This window comes from Drosophila santomea, chromosome 3L (genome assembly GCF_016746245.2).
Source record: "Drosophila santomea strain STO CAGO 1482 chromosome 3L, Prin_Dsan_1.1, whole genome shotgun sequence".
Taxonomy (NCBI): domain Eukaryota; kingdom Metazoa; phylum Arthropoda; class Insecta; order Diptera; family Drosophilidae; genus Drosophila; species Drosophila santomea.
This window is the reverse complement of record NC_053018.2, coordinates 7144985-7170729: the sequence shown is the minus strand read 5'-3', so window position 1 is coordinate 7170729 and position 25745 is coordinate 7144985. Positions and strand designations below refer to the sequence as shown.

At 42.7% G+C, this 25745-nt stretch overlaps 5 protein-coding genes across 8 annotated transcripts in view; 2 read left to right on the top strand and 3 right to left on the bottom strand.

Annotated features, from left to right (window-relative positions):
- The window catches only part of LOC120447737 (bifunctional heparan sulfate N-deacetylase/N-sulfotransferase), a 56339-nt gene extending 53373 nt beyond the window's left edge, over positions 1 to 2966 (bottom strand). For both annotated transcript variants that reach the window (XM_039629280.1, XM_039629281.1), the window contains exon 1: positions 2135 to 2966. The gene's annotated coding sequence lies outside the window, so the exon portion shown is untranslated. The remainder of the gene's footprint in view (positions 1 to 2134) is intronic.
- A 331-nt stretch (positions 2967 to 3297) lies between these two features.
- Positions 3298 to 7451, top strand: LOC120447809 (vacuolar protein sorting-associated protein 8 homolog). The gene is made up of 4 exons (XM_039629385.2): positions 3298 to 3518; positions 3586 to 4893; positions 4953 to 5810; positions 5869 to 7451. Exons 1-4 carry the CDS (start codon positions 3417 to 3419, stop codon positions 7288 to 7290), a joined length of 3690 nt encoding a protein of 1229 aa, XP_039485319.1. The 5' UTR covers positions 3298 to 3416; the 3' UTR covers positions 7291 to 7451.
- LOC120447810 (regulator of MON1-CCZ1 complex) lies at positions 7411 to 9894 on the bottom strand. The gene is made up of 7 exons (XM_039629386.2): positions 9759 to 9894; positions 9213 to 9696; positions 8753 to 9145; positions 8440 to 8698; positions 7975 to 8374; positions 7710 to 7914; positions 7411 to 7644 (listed from the first exon to the last, which is right to left on the bottom strand). Exons 1-7 carry the CDS (start codon positions 9864 to 9866, stop codon positions 7565 to 7567), a joined length of 1929 nt encoding a protein of 642 aa, XP_039485320.1. The 5' UTR covers positions 9867 to 9894; the 3' UTR covers positions 7411 to 7564.
- Positions 9895 to 10175: 281 nt separating this feature from the next.
- Positions 10176 to 12500, top strand: LOC120447811 (zinc finger protein 99). Its single transcript, XM_039629387.2, has 2 exons — positions 10176 to 10664; positions 10722 to 12500. The coding sequence occupies exons 1-2, from the start codon at positions 10179 to 10181 to the stop codon at positions 11580 to 11582; spliced, it is 1347 nt and encodes a 448-aa protein (XP_039485321.1). The 5' UTR covers positions 10176 to 10178; the 3' UTR covers positions 11583 to 12500.
- Positions 12501 to 12630: 130 nt separating this feature from the next.
- Positions 12631 to 25745, bottom strand: part of LOC120449693 — a 61734-nt gene continuing 48619 nt past the window's right edge. For all 3 annotated transcript variants that reach the window (XM_039632309.1, XM_039632310.1, XM_039632311.1), the window contains 4 exons: positions 22113 to 22215; positions 18355 to 18377; positions 14033 to 14364; positions 12631 to 13961 (listed from right to left, as the gene is read on the bottom strand). In XM_039632309.1, coding sequence (XP_039488243.1) covers positions 13581 to 13961; positions 14033 to 14364; positions 18355 to 18377; positions 22113 to 22215 — 839 coding nt within the window. In that variant the 3' untranslated portion in view covers positions 12631 to 13580. The remainder of the gene's footprint in view (positions 13962 to 14032; positions 14365 to 18354; positions 18378 to 22112; positions 22216 to 25745) is intronic.

The following is a 25745-nucleotide window of genomic DNA, read 5'->3' as shown; positions in this document are numbered from 1 at the left end:
GGTTAATGCCTAAAGGGCCTGCTGAGTTATGCACCAGCAGCACCAGCTGCAATTGCCAATTTGCTACATGTGGCTATATGCTAGAGTGCTATACGCTCTATATACGATATATGGCAAGGAGATGGGGATAGGCGGCGGGGGGGCGGTACCCGAAAATATCTGAGAGGCATCAAGATAAACAACAATCGCCTCAAGATAAACAAAAGCGGAAAGTCACGAAAAGTATGCGCCAGACAAACAAAAAGGCAGCGGGGAAAAGACAAAAAAAAAACAAAAAAAAAAACCATGAAAAAGCCGCAAGAAGAATTCCGCACCGATAATTTATGTGTGCCGCCAAGTTTATCAAAATTAAGATATTTCCCATTTCCCATTAAACTTTTCATAGCTGGAGAAACGGAACCCAAGCTATATGCCCATAACTTATCTTGAAAATATTTGTTTTGAGCGTCGTGCTCTCGAGTATTTTTTCGCCGCTTCCTCCAATTTCTTTTTGGGAAAAATCTGAACGTGTTGAAGCGTTAAATTTCCATGTGGGCGGCCGGCCAGCCAGAGAATGGCCAAGACGAAAAAAACTAGGTGGAACGAGAAGCAAACAAGTTGCAAAGCTGGAAAAGGAGTCGGACGTGGGTGCCGGGGCCAAGATAAAATGTTGACCAATAAATTTTGTGACCATGAACGACAAACACACAGAGCGAGAAGAAAATAAAAGGCCAGAACCTGAGAAACCAAGAGGAGCAGCCCAAAAGGAACAAAAAGCGCATGGTCAACAATAATAAACACAAACGATTAGGGGCAAGAACAGGCCTCACAAATTTGGAATGCTCTCTCAAGAAATCTTATTTGGGCCTTGACCAGTTCAAGAATCCAATCGAAATTCCTATAAAATTTCAATTGACTGGAAAACATAACAGAATTGTCTGGTTTTAATCCAGAAATCAAGTATATAAATGGCATTTCATTCATTAGTTTCGCAGCCTAATAATTTATGTATGATGATAACGCATTAAACAAATGAGCTTATCGCCTTATTCCGGTCATATATAACATTTCTAATTTGGCTATTTAATCTGTATGTATTCAATGGCACCTCCGAAACATGTAAATAACAATCAAAATTTATAGAGATACTTAATTGTCTGTTGTGAAGTTCAAGAAAATCAAACAAAATGTCTAGAAATGTCTAGTGGACTATCTTATTTTAAGAAACCAATCAAGGATGACCAGCTAAAAACATACTTTACATTTTTATAAAAGAATAGATTGCTTCAAGCGCTTAAGTTAAAATTAAAATTCTAAAGGCATCGTTTAGCCTTTATTTATAAAAAAAAAAAGAAAACTGCACTGCAAGTGTTATTGAATCCGAATGAGAGTCATAAACAGAAATGTAAGATCTACTAAGAACCATAAATATGAATGGTTATAAAAATATAGAATATTCGAGACATCAAATGAATGTATTAAGATGTTTTTCAATTCTCCATGAAAATCATCACCTCCAACAAAAAATCAAAATCTATTTTGAAGTCAATTAAAATGATTTTTGGGATGTGATTCCTGTTACTGTAGACTGAAAGACCCAGGGAATATATTAACCTTTCCAAGGAACCCATTAATAATATTCGGAACCCTTTGAGCCAGAAATCCAGGTAACTCCTACGTTGCAGTTAGTGTATGACAAATGTGGAAAAACTAGCGCGACGGGCGATTGGCGACTGGCGACTAGCGACTGGCGACCAGGCCAACAAACAATGTCCAGCGATTTCCGATCGACAAGTTGGGGCCAAGAGCGTGATGAACACGAACAAGAGGGGGGAGGGCGAAGGAAGTCGGAATGGGAGAATGAAGGAGGGAGAAAAAAAGAGGAGCCGCAGCGTGTGCAAGAATGCTTTGCTCCGCGAGTGTCATTAACTCGTTTGCCTTATCTCGAAAAACGTAAACGAAGCTGCATGAGAGCTTTATTTACGTACGAACGTGTGTGTGTGTGTGTGAGTGTGTTTGGGAAAATTACCTGCGAAAGGTGCCGCCTTGCCGACTAATTGATAAGTTTTGGTTTCATATTCGTCTACGTAAGTAATTAACTATGGTAATTTGGGAAATTGGGTATATGTGTATTTAGAGCGCTGCTTCTTCTTACCTGTCGCATCAATGATGCACGCTGCCGACGACGACTGCAGCAGCGACGCTGGCAGAGGAGTTTACGATAGCTCGCTCTCTCTGTCTCTCTTTATGTCTCCCACTTGAACACAAACGTGTTGCGCTCACCAATACCAAGGCGAAATTGCACAGCTGAGCTGGGGAAAATGCAACGAATGCGGTGCACAAAACAGAGGGCCGAAAACAATAAAGTTATGTCAATTTGTTGCTGACTGAGTTGTTCTCTGCCCGCTGCTCCCGTTTGTTGTTACTTTGTTTTTGGCACGTGAATCCGACAATCGCATTTTTCAAATTCTTGCACTCATTCGCTTTTGTGCATTTGTTTACGTCACTTGCTCATACACACACACACACGCACAATCGCACACACACGCGTGACTGAATGAAAGGCGCGTAAAGAAGAGAGTGTAAATGCCAGAAAGAGAGCGATTAATTTGGCAAAGCGCCGCACGCTCAAATAAACAAATATTTTATTTATATTTCTTGCCCCAATCACTGCGTCTTTGTTTAGTAATATTCGTTAGTGTCTGCTAATTCCCATTTTGCACAAATGTCTTATGCATGGCAACAAACAATACAAAAATCGAAATTTCCACTCGCGTTTTCGCTTCGCCCAGCAAGCACGGGCTGCTGCAATTCGCAGATAAGCGAATCCGATTAATATTCTAGCGCGTGGCGCATTGTTGTTGTTTGCGAGATTACTCAAATGGCTCGGAACACATTTTATTGCATTTTAATTAATTTCTGCTGGCCTCGCGAGCAGCAAAAAATTGTCCGCTGCCCACAACCGAACGCGATGAAAACAAAGATGAACTAGCGATGGCACAGATGGTGATGTGAGGTCCAGACATGCGATAGTTTGATGGTTGGTTAGTCGAATAGTCGATTGGTCCGCTGTTTCGATAGGTATTTAAATTTTTGATCGTCTGCTTAACCTTGCAGAACAAGTATCTTAAAATGATGCCTACATTATGCCTTAGACTGTTCTCAGTCTTTTTTCTTAATTAATACATAAAAATAACAGTTATTTATAGGAATAACACCAAGAATGATATGCCTTTAACAAATTAAAATTATTTACCAAATTCAGTTAAGACTGTCCCCTGAATTCATCGATAACAAGTACCGATAAGCAGCCAAAAGACATCTGTTATGCAAACGAGTGGGCAGTCCTTTGATGGGCGTAAAAACTTATTGATAAAAATAAAATTGCTTAAAATTATCAGTTTGGGGGAGGGATCAGGATCGAAAGAACCGGGAGCATGTCGGAGCTTAAGGCCCCGTCGCTGCAATCTCTGCTGGAATCGGAGCGCGGATCTACAGACAGTTTGCTGGCCGAATCCCTGCAGCTGGACTTCGAAGATGTGAGTTGGGATTACCCGAAAATGTAGTGTCCTATATAAAACTTTCTCTGGATTAACCCACTTATAGCTCGATGATGCCGAGTTTGCAATACCACCCACAGATGTGCTGCCCACTTTGGAGGCGGTGCTCAGTGAATTCGAGGCGGATTCCGATGTGGCCTCCGAATTTGGAATGCCGGTGCCCCATGCCACACCTACGCCTTCCATTGGCGAGGACTCCACAATCAGAACTGATGGCAGAGGTGGTGGCGGATCCATAATGAGGTACACCCTCCTGCATGGCATCTCTGCGCAGCTTTCCTCAGCAGCGGAACGTGTTAATGCCGGAGCAGCCAGTTCCTGTGCCGTGGCCGCATTCATAGCCATCGGAACGTCACACGGGCACATTTTGAACTTCGATGTAACCCAAACCCTTAGGTGGGCCCATCAGGACAAGCATGGACAGGGTGCGGTGGCCAGTTTGGCCTTTAATGCGGATTCCACGCGGCTTTTGGCCGGCTACTCTAGAGGATTGGTTGCCATGCTGGACACCCAAACGGGTGATGTGCTTCGGGAGCTGTTCGACGTCATAACGCCAAACACCGGCGTACTGCATGTGAAATGGACCTCCAGATCATCACTGGCCTTGTGTGCCGATGCCGGTGGATCGGTGTGGTCTCTTAGTTTCACCCGAAAGCTAGGCATCCGTGGTTGCCAGTCCAGGTGCCTCTTTTCCGGCGCTCGTGGAGAGGTGTGCGCCGTGGAACCTCTTATAATGGATGCCCATGGGCGCCATGAATTGGATCAGTACTGCATTGTGGCTCTGGCAACGTTATCCAAGTATTTTATAGTAACTGTCCGACCAAGATTGAGGGTCATCAAATACCATGTGCTCCAGGGACCTCCAGATTGCTTGCCTCTCCTCGCCTGGCATTTAGTACTCATTCAAGCGGCAGATACCTCCCGCTCCGTGGATCCCGTGATTGTGGTGGGCCGCGGGAATCAATTATTCTTTCACCAACTGTTTGTCTCAAATGGACGGATTACTCTTCTATATCTACGTCATGTTCAGCTGCAGGGGAGTCTCCTCTCCGCTCACTGGCTGGGACCAAAGTGTGTGGCCTCATTGGACACGTCGGAAATACTTCATCTGGTGGATGTGCGATCCAGCAAGGAACTAGAATGTATGGACATGGCCAACGCAGGGCTGGTCTACGGATCTGCGCAATTTAAAGGTTTAGCCACTGGCGGAAATGTGTCACCTGCCTTCGCTTTAGCTGGTTCAAATGCTTGTTATAACTCTGTGGTTTCAAGGGGAACCCAACTGTACGTTTTGGGGGCCAGATCCCTGCACATAATTGGAGTAAGAACTTGGTCGGAGAGAATTAGCTTTCTGGTAAGATCATAAATGTGCATTAAAATGGAAAATCATAACCTCACCTTCATCGTTTTCAGGTAAAACACCATCGATGGCAGGAAGCCTGCCAACTGGCACTAGATGGCTACATTGCCTCTATGGATCGCCCAAGGAAACGTGCCCAAGCCAAGGAGCGTATCATCATGCTCTTTAGGGAATACATCGCCAATTCCGCCCGGGCACCAGACTATTGCCTCGGTGCCATTGTCAACTGCTTGATCACCGTGGGTGAACTGGATCTTCTGTGGACGCAGCTGTGGGAAAAGTTGCACAACAGCAGTACTGAACTCTTCTTACAGCACATTTCCGATCACATAGAAAAGGAAACGATACATAGTGTCAATCCCGTGATATCCCAAGCTTTGGTGGATTACTGGCTGGAACACTCACCTGCCAAACTTGAACAGCTTATCCTTAAGCTGGATTGGATGTGCCTGGATCTTAACCAGGTACTTAAGGCTGTGAAGAAACACCGCCTGTATAGGGCTCAAATCTACCTCAACACCCACGCTTTGAACGATTATACGGCGGCGCTGACTGAACTTCTTCCATTGGTGACGCCAGAGGAAACGGATTTGGGGAATTGCCTGCTGGTCTACGTGTCCAGTTGTCTGGCGGGAAGGGGCTATCCCAGCGGCGAAATTCCCGTGGAGCTGGTGCATCAAGTCAAACACGATGTCCTGCGTTGTCTGACCTCCCAGCAATCCAAGGAGAATGCCGGAGATGAGTTGCCCTATCCCTATCTCAGAGCCCTCCTCAAGTTTGATACTCGGGAGACCCTAAACGTTATATCGTTGGCGTTCCAAGAACGAGAGTTTAGCAACGAGCTGGGAATCTCGCATCGCAAAAGGATTATCAATCTGCTGCTGGAAATCATGTCGCCCGAGAATGCAACGGTAAGGTTTTGGTTACTATGACTGTCAGCCATAATACAAACAACCTTTTATCTTCCAGTGGGCGGAGATTGGCTGCCTGCTGAACTTTATTGCTCAGCAGATTTCGATGCAATGCCTGCCGCGGGATAGACAGCTTTTGGAACGGGTTTTGAGCCACTTGGCGCAGGAGGAAATTGCCAACGAAAGCAGTCGCCAACACTCCGAGCGAGAGAATGCATGGCACGAGCTACTATCCTCAAACTGCCTGGCAGAGATCAGCAGCGATGAGGAGCAGCTGCTCTTGGCAGAGAAGGCGCGGTGCTATTGTGTAGTGGAGTACCTACTGGAGAAGCTTGAGCGATACGATACCATCCTGGATTGTTACATTCGAAACGAAGCCAGACACGAAACCATGTTTGCTTATATGGAACGCCATGTAGCCACACCAAAGAGAAGCATTTACCGACAGTTGAAAAGGCATCTAAGGGAGCTGCTAACGATCAATGCCAAGGAAACCACTCGCTTGCTGGCCCTGCACTATCCAGAAAAGATTCATGAGCTTTTAGATAACCTGAGAAGGGAGGAGAATTTGTTATATCTGTTTCTCAAGTGCCTCAATGATCGTAAAAGCGAACTGGACGCCAGTCAAATGGAGTTACTACTGGAACTGTATTGTAAAATGGAGTCGGCGTCTACTGTCGAGGAATTCCTTCGCATAAATTCGGGTTACCGCTTGGAGAAGGCCATTGCAATAGCTGAAAGCCATCACCTTAACCGATCTGTGATTTATCTGTATGAAAAGCAAGAGAGCTATGCGAAAGCCTTTGAGTTGTCAATGGAACTGCTCAAGTCGGCTTCCGGCGAGGAAGCTGCCAAGGAGGCACAGACCATTTCGGCTCTTTTGGCTCGGTCTGTGGAAACATTACCAGCTCCGGAACTGGAGCGCTGTTGGTTCGCACTTTTGCAATACATTTTGCCGCATCAGGAACTTCAGTCCATTACCAAATCTCTGCTGCACGAGGCCTCGCAGCACATCGATCTGCACAATTTGGTTCAATTGATTATGAATACCCACAATGTGTCAAGTAGTTTTGGTGATATAAAGGATCTTCTCATGGGCATGCTGGATAGTTCGAGGCACAAAACGGAGGCTTTGCGCGCATCTGCTGCTGCCTTGTGTCAAGATCTTCACCTGGAGTTTGTAAAGCGGTATCAGCACGCGCATCGTGGACTTTGGGTGACCACCACAAAGTGTTCCGTGTGCCGCCAAAGGCTGTACGATCACAGCCAGGTGCAGATCTTTGGCGGATGTGGACATGGTATACACGAGCAGTGCATGGAGGAGGCGGAGACTCAGTTTGAAGAATGTCCACGGTGCTTTGCGGTCATTCCAGACCAAAGTATTGGTTTGCCGAGGCCAAACAAAAATCTAATCAGCATTTCCTCGTCCCTGGAAATTGGTGCCTTGCAGCTAAAGGCACCACCCAGGCGATTTATTTAGTTGCTTCGTGCTTTTTGTATATTCCATTTATTCCTCTATGTATTTATTGTCCAACTATGTGTATTGTATGTGTAAGTAAAGAAATTGCATGATAAATCCGTGTATTCATGGTTTTTGTTCGAGTCATTCCTTTACTTTCGAATAAAATAATTATGAACTATGTTGAATGGTGAACATAATTTCATTTGGAAATATTTACAATACAATACAAAAGTATATTCCTAAAGCAAACTTTTAATTACAATAATCACAATAGCTATTTTTGTTTATTCCTTTAGCTTATAGGCTGTCTGGTAGGGTTTTCAGCGGGAAAGGTGTTGTTATAGTGCTGTATAAATTCCGTGCATTGTTCAGCTGTTGAATGAGAAACAATAGATTTGTAACGAGATACCTCAAGTCAATATAACAAAACTGCTTACCCTTGGGAAAAGACAGGGTCTCATAAAGTTTCAGGTTTCTCATTTGGAAGAAGCGGAATACGCTGTGGAATATTAGATCATCTTTTGTCTTATGAGCCGCCTCCAGAAACTTGCGAGCTGGCACTTTTTCCAGGCCCATTGAGTTCTTGGCTAGTCTTAGGGCATCGATAACTTTGCCTTGACCCAGCATCACTTCAATGATGATCTAAAAATATAGTTAACGTATACATCTTGGTAAATAGTATTTGATTAAACAAATACCCACTTCATGTGCTTCAATCCTGCCCAGCATATCAATGGCCACCTGTGATATCGCCGTGTCCACATTTGAATGAGATAACAAGAAGCAAGCCACCGACTTGGATTCCAGCAGCATTGAATAGCTGACCAAGCGTCGCAAGGTATCGAAGCTGCGATTGGAGATCAGCTCGCTGATGATCATCTTGCTCAGCTCCTCCTGCGCGGCGATGTTGAACTTGTTTAGGGATTGCAGGTACAGCATCAATATGGATTCCGTGTACGGGCGGCGAGCTATGCGCTGAAAGATCTGCACCATATCCAGTTGCTCGATGAGCACAATGGGCGGTGTGCTCTGCTTGAGGGTCGAAGTTTTTACGTTCGATGGCTGAGCGGTTTGATTCTGCAGCTCCAACTGCACCCAAGACCTAAAATATACCATATACATATATTAGAATAAATATGCACTTATCAAATTACATTATTAACTTACGCGTAGATCTTGTTAATTCGACTGAAGATGGTCTCTAGGACTGGCAATAGAGTTCCCTTATACTGGTCATCTACCAACTGCCCAACGACTTTTAATAGCACCTGTTTGCCACTGCTGCGCTGCAGCAGGAACTCCGTAAGTCGAATGCGATCCGAAATCAGTTGGCACAATGGTTCAATGCAGAGGTTCAAGAACCACATGCAGCCCAACTTGGCATCGATTACGATATTGGGCTGGAACAGTACCCAGTGTGTGGAATCTGCATAGATTTAAGAGTCACACAATGTAAATAATGGATCCTCTAAGTACTCACATAACTCGCACTGCAAGATTTGTCCATCAGGCGAAAGGGAAGGCAGCTTCAAACCAAAGGGTTTAATGGAGCGCCCTGGGGTTATGGGTGTGTGATGGGTTATTTCATTGATCACCTCTCCGGGAAGGGAAATGTCGAACAGCAGGGAAGTGCCCGACGCTTGATGGTGCACCACAATCAGATTATCCACCGTGTTGATGGCGAAGCGTCCTAGCAGACTCAAGCGAAGGACATGGCACTTTCGTGGGGCCAGGCCCGGTCCATTGAGCAAGTGCACCTCGACTTCCATCAGTCCGGTGGTGCTATTCGACTGGAGAATAAGTACAGCCAGCACGCCATACACTTGTCCCAAGGTAACCTTGCTCTCCTGAACATCGCGACTTGGATTGCCCACTGAAAAGGGAGATTAAAAGGCGTTAGGTGGATCTAAGCCCAAGGGAGACGTATGTGATCAACTTACTGTCCACTTTGGGCAGCTTGGTGATGACTTTCTGCTTGACCAGGACCGGAATCAGAGTGTTTCCTTCGCTGGTGCAGAGAAGAGCAACATTGGCATCGCAACACCAGGCGAACCACTTGATGCCAATGCTCAGCGATTTCACGGAGCGCACTTGTCGCTTCTCAGGAACTACGGTGTATACCTCCACGCCAGTATTTGATATCAGGGCCACCTCTCGATTGTGGACCCACACAAAGCCATGGATCATGGTCTTCACCTGGTGGGTTATGATATCCTGCAGCAGAGGCTGATCTCCCTGAAAACATATGAACTCCACGGAGTTTTCCTTTCGCTGAACGGCCAGGATTTGGTTGTCCGGCGAGAACTTGATGGACCTTATGGCACCGCCACGGTCGCTCATGCAGAAGGAGATGACGATATCGTCGGGGGATCCGGGCCCCTTAACCACCACACCAGTAGCGCCTCCAGATCGAACAGCAAATATCTTAAAGATAAAGTTTTAGCCCTTGTGAATCGGAATTTGTAACTTTATTTAGCTATGTAAACCTGTTTGTTGGAGTCATCGAAGAACACATTGGTTAGCTGGCTCACAGCATCAAATCGTATGGGATTTGGGGATAGCTCAATGTAGTGGATTCCATTGGAATTATCCATTGTTGTGCTAGAAAATAATAAACAACAAATTGCAGCAGCACAACTTTTAATACACCCCCATTAGAGATGTGACGTGAGTAATGTGAGTAATGCGAGATGTGTCACGAGTATTGTAGTGTTATAAGTCACTGTGAGCACCAAATAATTTCAATAATTGCCATCACTATCGCTATCAGCGGTATGTTTGCCAGCCCTGTCAGCTGTTTAGTATACAAACAACACCGATAAGAAAAAAAGGCAGACAGGACCCAGAAAAGATATATTGGCTTAAATTTCAAGAAACATTTGAATAACCTAAATTAAACCTATTTAATGGGACACCTGGACAAATGCCGCGTATGCTCCTGCGATGTGGCTAGAGACGACGAGGCCTACAACTTACTACATCATCCATATCTCGCAGTCAAATTTTCCGAGTGCACAAATATAGTGGTGGATCCTGATGACCAGGATATTCTGCCCAGCGAAATTTGCTCGGAGTGCTACGAGCTGCTGGAGAAGTTCCACTCCTTTCGAGCACTGTGCATTATAGCCGATAATAAATGGCGTTCCAAAAGTCTGGTAACTTGGAAGAAAATAGATCGCAGGCAACCCGTTTACGAGGTGGACGAAGATGAGGACGAGGAGCTGGAGCTGGAGGAACTTCTGCTGGAGCCGCCGGAGATGATTATATGCGATAGCAACTTGAGTGCACAGAATGCACAAAAAATCGCCGAACAGGCACCGCCGACCTTGGTATGGAATACCTTCATCGAAAATGTCCCAAATACCCCGGAAACGGAAAAGAAAGCTTTGGAAGTGAGTTTACGTTTAAGGTTTCAAGAGGAGTGTTAGTTAAGGCGTGATTGATTTCAGGAGCCCTCATTGACCACTTACAAGTGCGACCTGTGCGCCGACGAGTTTCGCGAGGAAAAGCGCCTGATTCTCCACAAGAAGGAGCACCAGGGGCACATGCTGTATCATTGCACTGAGCCCGGATGCGAGGAAGCTTTTAATCGATTCGAGAACCTGAGGCAGCATGAGCTGGAGCACTCGGAAGTGGGCATGCGGTTTGTCTGCGAGGAGGAGGGCTGCAACAGGATGTACAGGCACAAGGCTTCGCTGAAGTACCACCAGAGCAAGGCTCACGACATTGGCAAGCCTTTGAAGACCCATATGTGCGAGTTCTGTGGTCGGGTATTCAAGACTGGCTCTGCTCTTAGTCAGCATCGGTTCACACACGGCGACCAGCTGGTCTTGCCCTTTGCCTGCGAACTGCCGGAATGTACGTTGCGTTTCTATAGCGCGGAGAAGCTCAAGATTCACATGATGCGCCACCAGGGCATAAAAAACTTCAGCTGCCCCTACTGTGGTCTCAAGAAGACGACCAAGAACGAACTGCGACTGCATATCAACTATCATACTCTGGAGAAGACCTGGTCCTGCAAGGATTGCCCCAAAGTGTGCAACAGCTCAACGAGTCTTAAGAAACATATCCGCACAATTCACGAAAAGGCACGGGATTACGCCTGCAACTATTGCGAAAAGAAGTTCGCCTCACCCGACACGCGAAAATATCACGAAATGACCCACACGGGCGAAAAGAACTTTGAGTGTCATGTTTGTGGCAAGCGATTTATACAACCCTCTGCCTTGCGCACCCATCGCAAGGTGCACGAATCGGGGGAGAATCAGCAGACTGCTTGTGCTCTGTTGCAACTATCTAGTATGGGTTAAACAAGTTAACATATTTAACATATTTTAGGTTCAGTGAAAAGTACAACATTCATATCGCATTTTACTAGACTCGCATCATAATTAATATTTACACACCTCCTTTATTGAGGGTTTTATTACGATAACAAACAAGAAGAGTAGGGAAGAGCAATTTTTAATCAACTAGTCTGAGTTTCTAATGGCTCAAGTGCACGTCACATTACCCTTGATAACGATAACAAATCAGGAAGTTTAGGGTAAATAACATTTTTTAATAAGCTGTAGTTTTTGTTACTTACGGATTAACTAATTAATATGACAATAACCCGCCATGACGACAATAATGCAGTTGGTGTAGGGTATAAGGTAATGACGTTAACCCCAAATAATGACAATAAATCAGATGGGTATAGGTTAATGGAGGTAACCCCAAATAATGACAATAAATCAGATGGGTATAAGTTAATGACAATAAAGCAGAAGTCCTAGGGTACAAGTATATGACAATAACCCTTAGTAATGTTAAGTAACCAAGAGGAGATTATTTATGAGGCCATAACCCTTGATAACACTAATCAGGAAGTGTAGGGTAAATGCAATTTATTAAAGAAGATATAGTTTTAGTTTTATACCGTTTATGTATACGTCAAACTACCCTTAAAAGCGGAAAAAATCAGGAAGATTTGGGTAAATGACACTTTTTACTATATTTTCATATTAAGTGAATAACTTCGAATAATGACAATAAATCAGGAAGTATAAGGATACGGGGATTTTGGCAATAAACTTTTTTTTTAGTTCTTTCTGTTTAAGAATATGTAGTTATCCAAATCAGGAAGTATAGGAAAAAGTGCATATTCTTCATCGAACTGTAGTTATAGTTGATTGTTGATTTTATTTCATTTGTTTTTTATCCTTTAAGTTTGTTGAATTTATAAACCTGGGTTTTTGTTATGTATTTTTTATAAAATAAAATTTCTTACTTTGCTAAAAATGATATTAAATACTTGAAGTGTACTATTGTACTTACTGTATCAACAAATAATTACTCCAATAAAGAACCACTTCCTTTTGGGATTCAGAATGTAAATATCAATAAATTGTTTAATTATATTTTCAACTAAAACAATAATGTACAGGAATTGTGTATGTGTGTGTGTGTTCGTTCTTGTGTGTTACTATATATTAATCGGCAGAGGATTCGCTTCCTGCCGCGGATCACTAAAAACTAAAGTACATCTGCTAAGGGTCGTGAGTCGGTTTATTGTATATGGTATATAGTATATAGATAGCTTTGCATACATATGTATAATGGTGTGGTAAATGATATGACGTGCCACGATCATTTCCCCCGGTAAATATGGTGAAATCTGTTGCGTTAAAATCGTTGTAAATATGCTTCTTTAGTTATTGTTATAGATATACTCGTATATGTATAATTATATATGTTGGTGAGCTAAATGCGTTCGTTTTTATTTTTTTCTCGGCTGCTGTAAATATTGAGTGTATAAATATGTTGTATTCGTATGTATATATCGTTTCTATATTTGCGTGTACTGATCCTGGGGGGAAATACGATTTCTTGTCCTTCGTCTACTTTACTCTTCTAAGCCTATGAAAAAATGCGTTTGTTGTCGTTTTTACATTTTTAGAAAATGTTTAAAGTACGTAGAACATAAGAATATAGCATATTTTTAGGCTAAATATCACCCACGATTAAATCGTTGCTTAGAGACTACATAAAAACTAGACATCTAATACATTCTTGCCTTGTAAGTGTGTATAAATATATCCCAATATCGGCAACGGGTACAGATTATAATTTTAATTCAGACATTAACCAAAGACACAAGTCCGCACTAAACACTAAATGGTATACAAGTGTTAAATATTATGTAAATGTAACCTTACATCTGTGGGTTGTATGTATATAACGTACTCCTATATTCTATTAACATGTTAAGCTCGCTGAACATTTCACATTATGTTTTGTATTTTGTTTTTAAACGTTTACTTCATTTAGACATAGTCCGAGGGCACAGTGCTGGTGCTCGTCTCATTGATGGCCGCCAGTCGAGGACCTCGTCGTTGCGTCATCGCCGCCGCCTCGCCTGGCGTTAGGCCATTACCCCCACCACCACCGCCTCCCAGGATGGCGGCTGCTGCTCCTGCAGCCACAACGCCACCGCCACCAACGCCACCCACACCACCTCCATGATGATCCCAGTTGGGCAGCGGCTGGGACATCACGTTCAGACCGACAATCTCGTAGGCGCCCTGATTACTGCCACTCGCTCCGCCGGGCATCGCGGTCACCGACAGATCCGAGTAGTAAGCACTGCTGGGCGCCGAGGAGACCACCATGGGAATGTCCTGCTCGTGGCCCTGGTAATTGTATTTCTGTAATGGCGGAAGGATTGCAGGATTAATATGGCAATGCTAATTTAAGAGTAAAGAGTAAGAGTACCCACCTCGCCACACTGACTGTAGGCCGTATTCTGATATGAGGGATTGGCGGATCGCACGGACTCGCGATCCAGTTCCGCGTAGAGCGCCTCGCTCACGCCCACCGGACTGTAGGCGTCGTCCATGTGGGTATAGTGGTTCTCCGCCGGCGACGTCGACGGCGGACCAATCTGGTCGGGACCGGCGGAGGAGCGGCGACTGCCGCCCAGCCAGGTCCAAACGCCGGAGTTGCTTGTGGGCCGCCGGATGCTGTCCGCCGAGTGCTTGATCGAGATGGGCGATCGGTTTTGGCCACCGTTTCGGTTATTGCGACACCACCAAGGCTGCGGACGGCCACCTGCAAGGGGAATTCACAGAGGGGTTAGCCATGTGGTTGTTATCTTCTGTTTGCTTAATTAAAATCGTGTTACTCATACGACACGTTGACCGCTGGTCAGAGATAATTGCGAAAAACCTACATATTGAACGAAAATTACAATTGCCATTTGTGTGGATTATCTGTGACACTTGCTGCATTAACAAATATTGGAAAATCAGGCAACGGAATTTGGATTAGTAGCAAAAAAATAAATCATTTTGGTTTATTAAACCCTTAAAGTCGTCATTTAAGTAATAAGATCGATTCGATGAGCTTCGTATGCTATTTGTTAGAGGAGGAGAGTCCATCGATTCCAAGCTGAATTCGAACGCAGCAGAAATCTATGACATTTCGGCTTATAATCGGGCTATAAATCAAACATTCACCTCAGGACGCAAACAAAAGACAGAAACAAACAAACAAACAAAGCGTAAATTAAACGGCAGCGAGGTGGCAAACAAACTGCACCACAGCACCACTGCACCGCTGCACCACCGAGCGGTTCTTGCAGTGGCAGCAGCCAGCCAAATGGCCGAAAATGCCAAATGTTTCTCCTTTCCGCTATCAGCACATGTGATCTCATAATGCCCAGCCTGGCATGGGAAGGTTAATGGGAGCTCCTTGTGTGTGTGTGTGTGTGTGTGTGTGTGTGTGTGTGTGTGACTCAGCTGGGCGTTAAAAAGCACTCAAAATCCAAATAGTCCGGATTCCATAAAACACTGGCCGTCATTAGGCTCATAATTTATAGACAACTAACGCCAAACGCTCATTGAGAATCACAGTGCGCAAAACACGTATAATTGCTGGTTGTAAACGCAGTAGACCTGTTCTCAACATCCCAACACACAATCGCCACCGGCTCGACTTTCCAACTCATCCCCGGTTAATTTGCCTAGAGTCGCTTGCTTGCGAATATGCGAATTTATTTTTTATATGTATATATTTTAACTCGCCTTTCACTCTCATTAACTCGGAAAAGATGGTGCCACTCGGAGCCACTCGGAGCCACTTGGGGCGATTCAGCTAATTAGCGTGGAGCATACGCAACGGCAGCGACAGTGCGACCGATGGTTTCCCAAGTTATGCACATGCATAATGCACTTCCATGTGCACTGAGCAAAAATATTTCAAAAATGAGAAAAACTTAATTATAATTACATACGCTTTACAAATAAAGATCGTGGTACATACTCCATTCCTTAGAAACAGTAAACTTTAGCTGGTCTTTCACAATCAATTTTCTTAGCTCAGTCGTATTAATATTATGGCTCCCAGAAGTTTCTTTCTTTCTTATTCAACTGCAAATAAATGTTCTCTGTGCACTTGGCATCGTAAAGTTGGACTCGCAGTCTGTTTTATGCTTATGATTTACGTACTCCGGCTAAGCGAATGTCCAGCAGCAATGGTTTTGACTGCGGCGATTATTACCCCGAACCGCAGTTATCGTACGTAGGTGCTCATATACATGCATTTTGTGCATGTCACCAATGCGGCAAACACAAGTCGCTAACTGCAGAGAGACCCACTCCAAGATCGAGAGTCAACTGGCAGCTCCAACTGGAACTTGGTTTTAATGGCTGTTTTTGTGCCGTGTTAACGATGTTGCCGCGGCTACTGCACAGCTAACTCAGCTGAATCGAGCTGAATCGATGCAAGTTGCACTGAGCTGAGACTGCGACTGCAACTGCATTGCACTTACGATTTCTTTCGGCGTTTCTCAATGCTGCAGCAGCACAGTGGTAGTTATCCCAGCACTGTACTGAATCTATATATTTTTCCAATATCTGCTGGCCTTTTGGCACTCTATGAATTTATGTTTCACTGTGCTTTATAGTACTTGTGCATTATAACAGCTACCGCGGCTGTTTTATCTTTGCCTGCTTATCGCAGTCAGCAGAACGGCAGCAGGAAAACTGCAAACGGCAAATTGTTGTTAACAAAATATTTCGCAGTCAACTTTTGTTTAGCTGAAAAGCGGACAAAATCAAAAATAAATAAACGAAAAATTAACGAGCACTTTGGCTTTGGAATTTAATTTGTGACTTGTGGATTTTTATTTTCCTTTTTTTTTTTTGCTGCGCAAATGGCAAATATGACATGTGTAATGAAGTCTTAATAGTCGTATAGATAATGCCAATCGCGGCACAATGTCTTACCCCTTTAATGCACACAAATGTCACTTTGTATTTTTCATTTATTTATACATTTTTTGTGTATTGCTTGGTGATTGTGAGTTCTTTGTATGCATAATTAACAACATGTTACGCATACGACACGTTGGCTGCTGTTCAAAGATAATTTCAAAGAGTTTCCACGTAAATTGACACCATCGAATGTTGCAATGGCCATTTTTTGTGATGGCTAATTGTGATTGCTTAAATATGCAAATTCTGTTTCTTTCCTTTCAGTTTTAAAATAGTTTTTTTGTACTTTTCTGTTTAAGCACTTATATAGGAAAGTTCATATATAAACAATTAAAATGTTTGACTACTTTTAAAGACTCCCACAAAAACTCAGTTCAATTTAATTTGTAGTATCCACTGAATGTAATTCACCTTTACAAAAAATGTTGCAACAAATAAACACCACTTAAATGTGCATTTTTGGGCAATTGAAAATTTTCTCTTTCGGCGCAGAAAAAGACTTGGAAAAAATTCGTAAAAAACTCTGTGGCAACTGGCGCTTGTCTCTCAACTCTCAACGTTGACTTGGACATAATCACGCGCTTTAAAAGCTGCTGACAGTTTAACGATTTGTGGCGATTGTTTGTTTCTCTTGTTGTTTTTTGTTTTTTTTTTTAGCTTGACTCAACATGCAGCCGTGCGTACCACCAACGAAAATTATAAAAAAAAACTCAACAAGTGGGTAACAAAAACTTTTTGGCAAAATACAAATAAACAAACCGAGAAAAAAGGAAACCAACAAGAAACGAGCATTTTCATGGGGACAGCTAATTGGCTGCTGTGACATTAAATGCCGTCAACAATTTGTCCTGCATGTCGATTGTCAGGCCCACAAGACGGACGGTGAAATTGGCGCCAAGTTTTCGGATGAGAGAGAGTGAGCTGAAGAAAGGGAAAAACTTCGACCTGAAAAGGGATCGGTTGTCAAAAAATTCGCCTACTGCTGAAAGCTGAACGACTCGCCAGAATCGCCAGTCGAGCAACTAAATCAAAATAGCAAAAAAGAGTCTTCGAGTTCTCTAACCATTTTGCACGATTTTCAAACGTGTTTGACGAAGTCTGTGGCCATGACAATTGTTTTGGCTTTGCCTTAATTTGTCTACAAATTTTCTTTTACTCGAAAGTTTTTGCCAGCACGTAGCCCGAAGCCATATATAATCCTCATAGCTCTCGATTTCGATTTTAACTGCCGCAGGAGGAGCAGCAGCATCTCTGATTTGTGGCACGAACGTGAAGTTCATGCATTGTCGTCAAAAATTTGTCTTCATTCGGTTAGTTTAGCTTCCTGCCACTCCAGTCGCAGAAAACAAATTAAAATGTTGGCACACCAAAAAAAAAAAGGGAACTGAAGTCCCCAGAACGAAAGATTTCTTTGAATTGCATGCCATGGCAGAATTATGCAATCAAAAATGGAAATGAAAATGCAAAGAGAAGGCAAGACCCTCGATGATGAGCAGAGGTAACAAAAAACCTGACCCGACTTGGCATGGCTAATTAAACATCGTGCTTTTTTTAAAGGAAGTGAGATATTTTATGGATAACATTTTTGGTGGGGAACTTCTTATGAAAAGTAAAAAATTTAATGAAAGTCTTTGAAAGTCTTTAAGATTTAACAACTGCAGCAAATACTTTATCTGCCATTAATGTTCCTTTTATTAATATAGCTTGCTAGCTATTAAACAGATACATTTTATATAACCTGTTGATTCCCATTTAATCACCCACTACAAATCATTTGTCTCATTTAAATAACAGCATTGCATAAAGAAAACATTTATTCACTTACCATTGGCATTCGCTGATTTAATTCTGCAAAGATAAGAATGGAAAAATGTGTACCAATTAATAAACAGAATTTTAATAGAGTGCCGGGCATAAATTAGTATAACCTAAATGTCAAACTTGTCGAGCGACAAAATGGCAAATGCCAAAACGAATGACTTAGGACACAAACTTGAGCGAGCGAATGACTCAAGACACAAACTTGGGCCACGCAAATGCTTTAACAGCCAATTGCGTGTGACGCGAACCGACACGCCGATAAAGTTTTTAAGCTAATATAAAGTATCTGCTGTGCCCGATAAAAATCCGCCGACAACAACGGAATCGCATTATCCAGCAACCAGGGAACACATTTGCCATTTGTTGCGATTAGATTAGAAACGAAAACAAACGGCGAGGATGTTTCTGGCATTTAAAAGCCACTGCAAACTCGAATTTGTTTGGGCCTGAGTGATTTAAGCTCCCAGCTTCGAATTGGCAGGTGCTTTTTTGCCATGCCCGCTTTCTAGCGCCGTTTTTTGCCGCACATTTTCCAATCCGTTTCATTTTCCCCCCTCCCAACTACATATTTGCACTTGCTGACTCCGCTTTTCTGGGTCATATCGAACGGCACGAACCTGAGGCCTAAATGGTCATATACTACATCTCGATAGATATATATATATATATTCGATCTGTGCGTATCAATTAACCGTCTGTCCGATTTGATTGAGTGCAGTGCGGCATGAGCTGCATTTTCCCCTCGCTTTGCCTTGATCGATTATAATGTTAACTCAACTCGAGCCAATTTTGTTTTTCTCTTTCTTTTTCGTAGCGTTAGTGTTTGTGTTAGTTTCAGTTGTAGTTTTTGTTCTCCTCAATTCAATTAAATTGAACAAGCAGTCGCTGGTGTCTCCGGGGCCTTGGCTTATGCGCTAATTTACCTAGCTCTAGTTTTTCCAGCTTATTTTCCTACAATTTTCCATCGGCGCGTTATGTTCAATTTTCTGCGCTTGTAGTTGCGATCTTTTTTATAGCTCTTTTTTTGGAGTTGATCGGGTTTTTTGCATGCTAATTGAACACGCCTTTTTGTGTCTTAAATGCATTAAGCGGTTTAAACTTGACTTTTGAATTTTTTTGCCCAACTAAAAGGCGAACTAAAAATAATTTTAGAGGAGCGGACCTGGTTTAGAAACGAAATCAATATAGAAAGGTGGAGTTTGTCTAGCAGATCGAATTAAAAGGGTCAAAGCCATCAAAAAAGGTTAATACTCATAATTGCGGTTGATGAAGCCAATTTAGATACAAGGTAATGTAATTAATATGTTTCGGTTCGTTGGGTTTTTCTTATCTTGCATTTATTTTAAAAGATTACACAACTAAAACGAGATATAGCAATCAATTAAAATCTGTTAAAAATGTTTGTCGAGTAGGTTGGGAGCGCCTAATTAAAAGCCACTCCAATTTCCCAATCCTTAAATTATCCGAGTGTCAAATACAAGACTCAATTGCAATCGTACTTTGAAATTTTTCCGACAAGCCCGTGGAAACCATTGAAAAGACATTACGCCGTCTAGACGACGTTGAGCAAACATTGTCAAAAAAAGAGCAGAAAATTCAAATGGCAGGTGCCACTTAAGACTTAAGCTCAATAAGGTGGCCGCAGCTAAACAAATCAAGTCGAAAGACTGTGTGCATGAAACAAATGCAAATCTGGTGACTTGGTGGGGACATGTGCCAAGCAAATTTATAGCACCATTACGACCAGATCGAGAATTGCATCAATATGCAAATAAGTGTAACCGATATTACATGTAATTGCTGCTAATTTGGCAGCCAACACGTCCGACCACGACGTGACATGCTCCACACACCGACTTACGGACAAACGGACGGACATACGGACAGACAGCAACCAAAACTGAAAAACGGTTGCGAAAACCAGACCCAAAATGAGTGACTAAGGCTGACGGCAAGGCAAACACCGTGACATTCGGGCCGACAAGGGGACAGGTGCGGGGAGGTCCTCAGGTGATTAATGCAAAATCAAATTTGGTCCAAAAACCGTGAGAATGGGAGATCGACGGCACTTGATTGAGACAACTGGGCACAGGAAAGGTGAGTTTGCTAAAGGTAATATTGAATAAATTATTGAGTATTTCGGGGTAGTAGTTCATGCCATTTTCCTAATTTCAGTCAATTAAAATGTATATTAAAACATATCACAAACTAAATATTATGCTTCCTTTGATCTGAAGCTCTTCATATATTGTTTTATTAGGATTTAGGTACTACACGTACTCGTAAGCTCATTAAAAAGGTTTAAATGCTTTGTAATCAATAATCATTAAATAACAACATTTAAAAAGCCAATCATAACCAGCTGGTTTCCCTCATATTGATATCAAGTTATTTCCCCATTTTCATAATATATTCAGTCATCTAAGCGAACGACTCCATTCCAACTTCTGTTTGGACTCGCATTTCGCGTCTGTTTGTTTTGGCTTGGGCGGATAATTTGCAAAATTAATTTTATGCAAACATGCCGCCGAATAAGACGACATGACAATTTAATTGGACGCGACATGTGGCCGGCGTTTCCACTTCACTTCAAACTGGAAGCCCACGGCAGCAATCGCATAACAAGCGCGGCGCCTGCGCATTCGCCTTTTCGCCAATTTGAATTGGACAAAGATTTCTGTTAATTTGGCGCTCGCGTGTGCTGTTCTGTACCGCCCCCGCCCCCGCACCAGCCCCTTCCTTTCATCCATCAAAAGGCATCCCATGCCGCTTTACCCCCTATTTAAATGTACTCGAAATCGCAAATATCTGCCGATTGCCGATTGCCGTTTGGAGTGTGTGACCCACTCTCCACGGCCTTTTTGATAGACCATACGAAAAAGCCAGGCGATTTTGGCCATATAAGAACGCCTGTGGCAAAAGCCATGTTTCGCTTAAAGAGCAATTAAGTAATAAAGCAATTTCATGTTCCTTTGTTTTCGGCATCGATTATTCTCAACCGTTGTTGCCCATTTATATTTATATATATATATATTTTTTTTTTCCTTCGTTGCCGTTGACTCACTTAAGAGGTTTTATTTATTTTTTGGTGGGCGTTTAATTGAATTGCTGGTGTTGCCGCGTCGTGCCGCCCGTGTGGGCAATGCATTGTAAATCTTTATAGTTACACAGATCCCACAGCTCAGATATTCGCGTAAATATGAGAGTCCATACGAGTATACTCGTACTCGTATATGTATGAAATTCAATTTGTACGCCGTTGTAAATGTCGCCGTCGACTGAACATGACGGATCGCTGGGGTCGTCAAGGGGTTAAGAGTTGATTGTCCTCTTCTGCCGTCTTTCCAACCCATATGTGTGTACTTTTGCATCTTTTTATCATGACTAATTGTGGCATATTTCTAGCTAAATGCCAAAATTTGACTGTTTATTCATTATTTTAATTTTTATTTATTCGCCGCTTCTTTTGGCCAATTAATTTTGAATGGTCAATTTATGGAGTCTCGTGGGGAAGAGTCAACGTTTATTTATTGTTTGCAATTGAACATGTTTAAGAAAGGCCCAAAAGAGTTTTGTGGAAATCGCCATGTACGGCCAGTTGTGTCATAAATAAGTTAAAGAAACGCACTATAAATTTAAAACCTCTTCAATTCCTGTTTGTGTTTATATGGCATGGTTACTTTATGAGCTTTGGTTTCATTTGACTATCTCTCAGAGAAATATCATGGTAAAATCTTTATCTAAGTTGGTCAGCGAACTTACCTTCTACATCTTAGAACTATGACCATTACAATAGCACCTATTAGAGCCGATATGATTGAAACTATGATTAGGGTGAATGCCCATCCAAGTTCGCCGGCGGTTTCTGCAAAGAGGAAGCCACAAAAAAATGGTTAATATAAGTGCTGAATATAAGTGCTGATATATCTGAGGAATTTCTGTGTAATGAGCATAATGAAACCAGATGATCGGTCTGGCCAACGGTGTACGTAATACTTGTATGATTATGCAATTTTTATGGAGCGATGGCGATAAAGATGATGAATTCATAAAAAGTTATGAATAAGTGAATTTATGTTTATAAACAAGGGTACAGTGGTCCCACACATTTATTTTGGAATTTATTATTTTGGATGTCTGGTTGTATCTTAAGAACTTTCCGTGGTCTCCATTACACAGTTATAATGCATATTCTTCATACTTTTAATACTCACAACTGTATTACTCTATCAAAACTCCTTAATTCGTGAGTAAAGTCAATTAGAAGTCGAGCTGTGGTAGCTTGTATGCGATTAAATGAAATATTCTCTTCAACATAAAGGCGACTACAATTCAACTGGAGAGCGGTTTAAATTTTCCTAAATGCTCACTTACATATACGTACGTTCACTTAACGATGCAAAATTAATTACAAACTTTATTATCTTAACAACTCGAGGCTCTGACGTCGCCGTTAACGTCGCTGCCCCCGCTGCTGATTTAGAATATTTATGGCCGCAGTTAAATGAGGCGAGCAAATGGTAGTGAATGGGGCGGCCAAAGTTACGGGGGTATATCCCATTACCATCCTCTATATAGATCTGGTATCTGTCTCTGTCTTTCCCACTGCCACCCAGCACAGCACATGAGGCGCTGCGTTTTGACCCTTTTTATGGCTAGTCCGCTATCTCTAAGTGGGCATCGGTTGGCCATATGAAGGGGAAAAAGGTTAAATTCAGCAAACAGAAATCAACACGCATATAAATATTTCAGCCCGCCCTCTGGCCTCGCGGTGCCATGGTTTATATCCTTTTGATAAAAGCCGAAGCGAAATTGCAGATGAAATAAACAGATATCAGAAGCGGGACAAGGTCGCGATATTAACACCCTGCAGAAACTGCCTATATGGCATTATTGATACCCTTTAGGATATACGCGTTTACTGGTTTAACTTTCTTCAGTTTTCAATTATAATGTTAAGATTGGTTTGTTACTTCTTGTTAGTTCATAGCTCACCTTGAGCTTGTTGCCGTATTGTATCTCAAGTTTCACCTGAAGTGCCATCAACTCTTTGCTAGGGCATTACCGAATAATGGTCAGTAACTTAGCCACTACTAACTGATGAATGGGGCTCCTGACTTACGCCTCCCTGCCCCAACCATCCCCCTCACCGTTGACCCCATTTTCGCTTATAAATTCAACCCAACCCCCCATCGTTTGTTAGCTCATTGCCAGTTGCTTAAATATTTATACTATGCCACCGTGGCTATAATGAAAGCAAACGCCATTATGTTTCTCCTGAGCTCCTTTCCTCCCGGCATCTTTCGGGGATTCCCCCCCATTTTCATTGTCTTCGCCCCGTTATAATTCAATTGGCCAAGCAAAAAAAAAAAAAAGGAGAAATAAAATAACCCCGAACTCGGTAACTCGAAAACTGGTAAATGGGTAACGTCTTTGGAAACTGGGTAATTAATAACAAACAGAATGGAGCGAGTGAAAAGCAATTTTCGCTTGAATTGAGGATGTGGGCGTGGTTAGCAGGAAACGCGTTAATAGGCGGCGCCTCAGAAAGTGTTAAAAACCAAAAAAAAAAAAAAAATGGAATGAATGCAAAAACAAAGACCAAGAAAATGAAATGAGTATAAAGTATAACGAGCTCCACTTGTTAATTGAACTAACGAGTTGAGAGCAAAGAAATAAAGCATTTTACTGACTTGAGCTGCTTGAGCTTCACAACATGACTTCTATGCGTGAGTTGATCTACAGGGAAAATAAATTACTCTGCTGCTTTGCATTAAAATTAACAACTTTCTGGGTGGAAAAATGTTGGCCATAAGCGGATTTCCTTTCATTAAAATTGCGTAATCATCAGTTTTTATGCACTGCATTTCCAATTATTACTATAAAGAACAAACACCCTTTTTTGGCCATAAAACCGCACTATGCATGCATATGGTTTGATTTTTAATATTTTCACATTAAGTAGCTTACACTTTCCAGTAGCTATCGCATGCAACATCTGCATTCCTGTCCGTGAATTTCCCCCCAGCATTTTTGCATCAAGGACTTTGGCCTGTCGGATGCTGTCAGTTGGCCCGATCCGCATGTGGTTCCCCAAAAGCCTCGTAAATAGCTAAAGCAGGACAGGATGGGGTCCCTTTTTAGCCTTTTAGCCAGCCTCGTACTCGAACTCGTATTTATGCCACTCGCTGGCATTCAACAGGTGTGCGCCGATCGCCGATCACCGCTCTACGCAATCGAGCTGAATTCAGGTATTTTATTTACAATTTACAGGTATTTATTAGCCGTCTCTTCGCCTGACTGATCTATTTCAGTTGGCTTACGGACCTAATTGGCAACTCATTAAAACAATTTCGTGCAACGGACAATGGGCTTTAGTTTACTTTTTTCTGTTTTTTTTTTGGCATATGTACCTAGAACATGGCCAGTGGATTTAGCTTTTCTCGGAACTTTTTGGACTTGACACGAGCAAATGTTGTGCTGTAGTGCAGCTGTGCTGAGGTTTTCCGCGAAACTGGGCAACATGCAACAGCAACTGCAGCAGCAGCAGCAGGAGGTTGCCGCAGATACATCCATCAGATACAAATGAGGGCCCGCAGATGCAACCGCCGCCAACCGCCAACTCACTACTGTGTCTGTCTGTCGGCAATTGTAATAATCGATCTGCATGCCGAGATGATTGATGATGCGTTTCGGCCAAATGCACTCAAGATTTATGGTTTCAGTTGCATATCCACTTATGCCCACCCTCCCCCTCAGACCACATTCGACTTATCGGCCCAGTTAACAGGCTTGTATCTCAAATGCCGAAAGCCCGCGACATAATTTCGATTCCCCGACGTTTATTACACATTATCGCATAATGCATATGGTATATGGTATGCGAGTATATACAGCGATATATGCAAATTTCGACACCGCTTAGCCCACCTGCTAAAGTGGGAGAGCCCGTGGAGTCCAGCTACTGCAGTAAATCATTAAAATCGCTGGGCCCACGGCAATGCAGCTGAGCATTTGAGCCCCGAAAACTGTCGCAGTTTCTGTTTTTTTTTGTTTTTTACTTTTTTTGGATTTAATTGCCTGGCCAAAAATGCCGAAAATGAACAGGCGGGCTTACACAGACAACAAGTTTTCCTGGCATTATCTAACAAATGTATCGGTGGGGGGCAGGCAGGGGGCGTGGCCGCGGGAGGTAGCCTGCATTCGTGCTGAAATAAAAGGCATCGACTGGCCAAACTACGACTCAATTAACAGTCCACACAATTAAATTAAATGGTCGCATTTGTTTTCAAATTGAGCAATTAAGAAATGATTTAGCGACTTTTTTGGCATTGGAATTTCTGTGCGACGACGGTGGGCGATACGGCGATTCAAATTAAATGCAAGATAATTAAT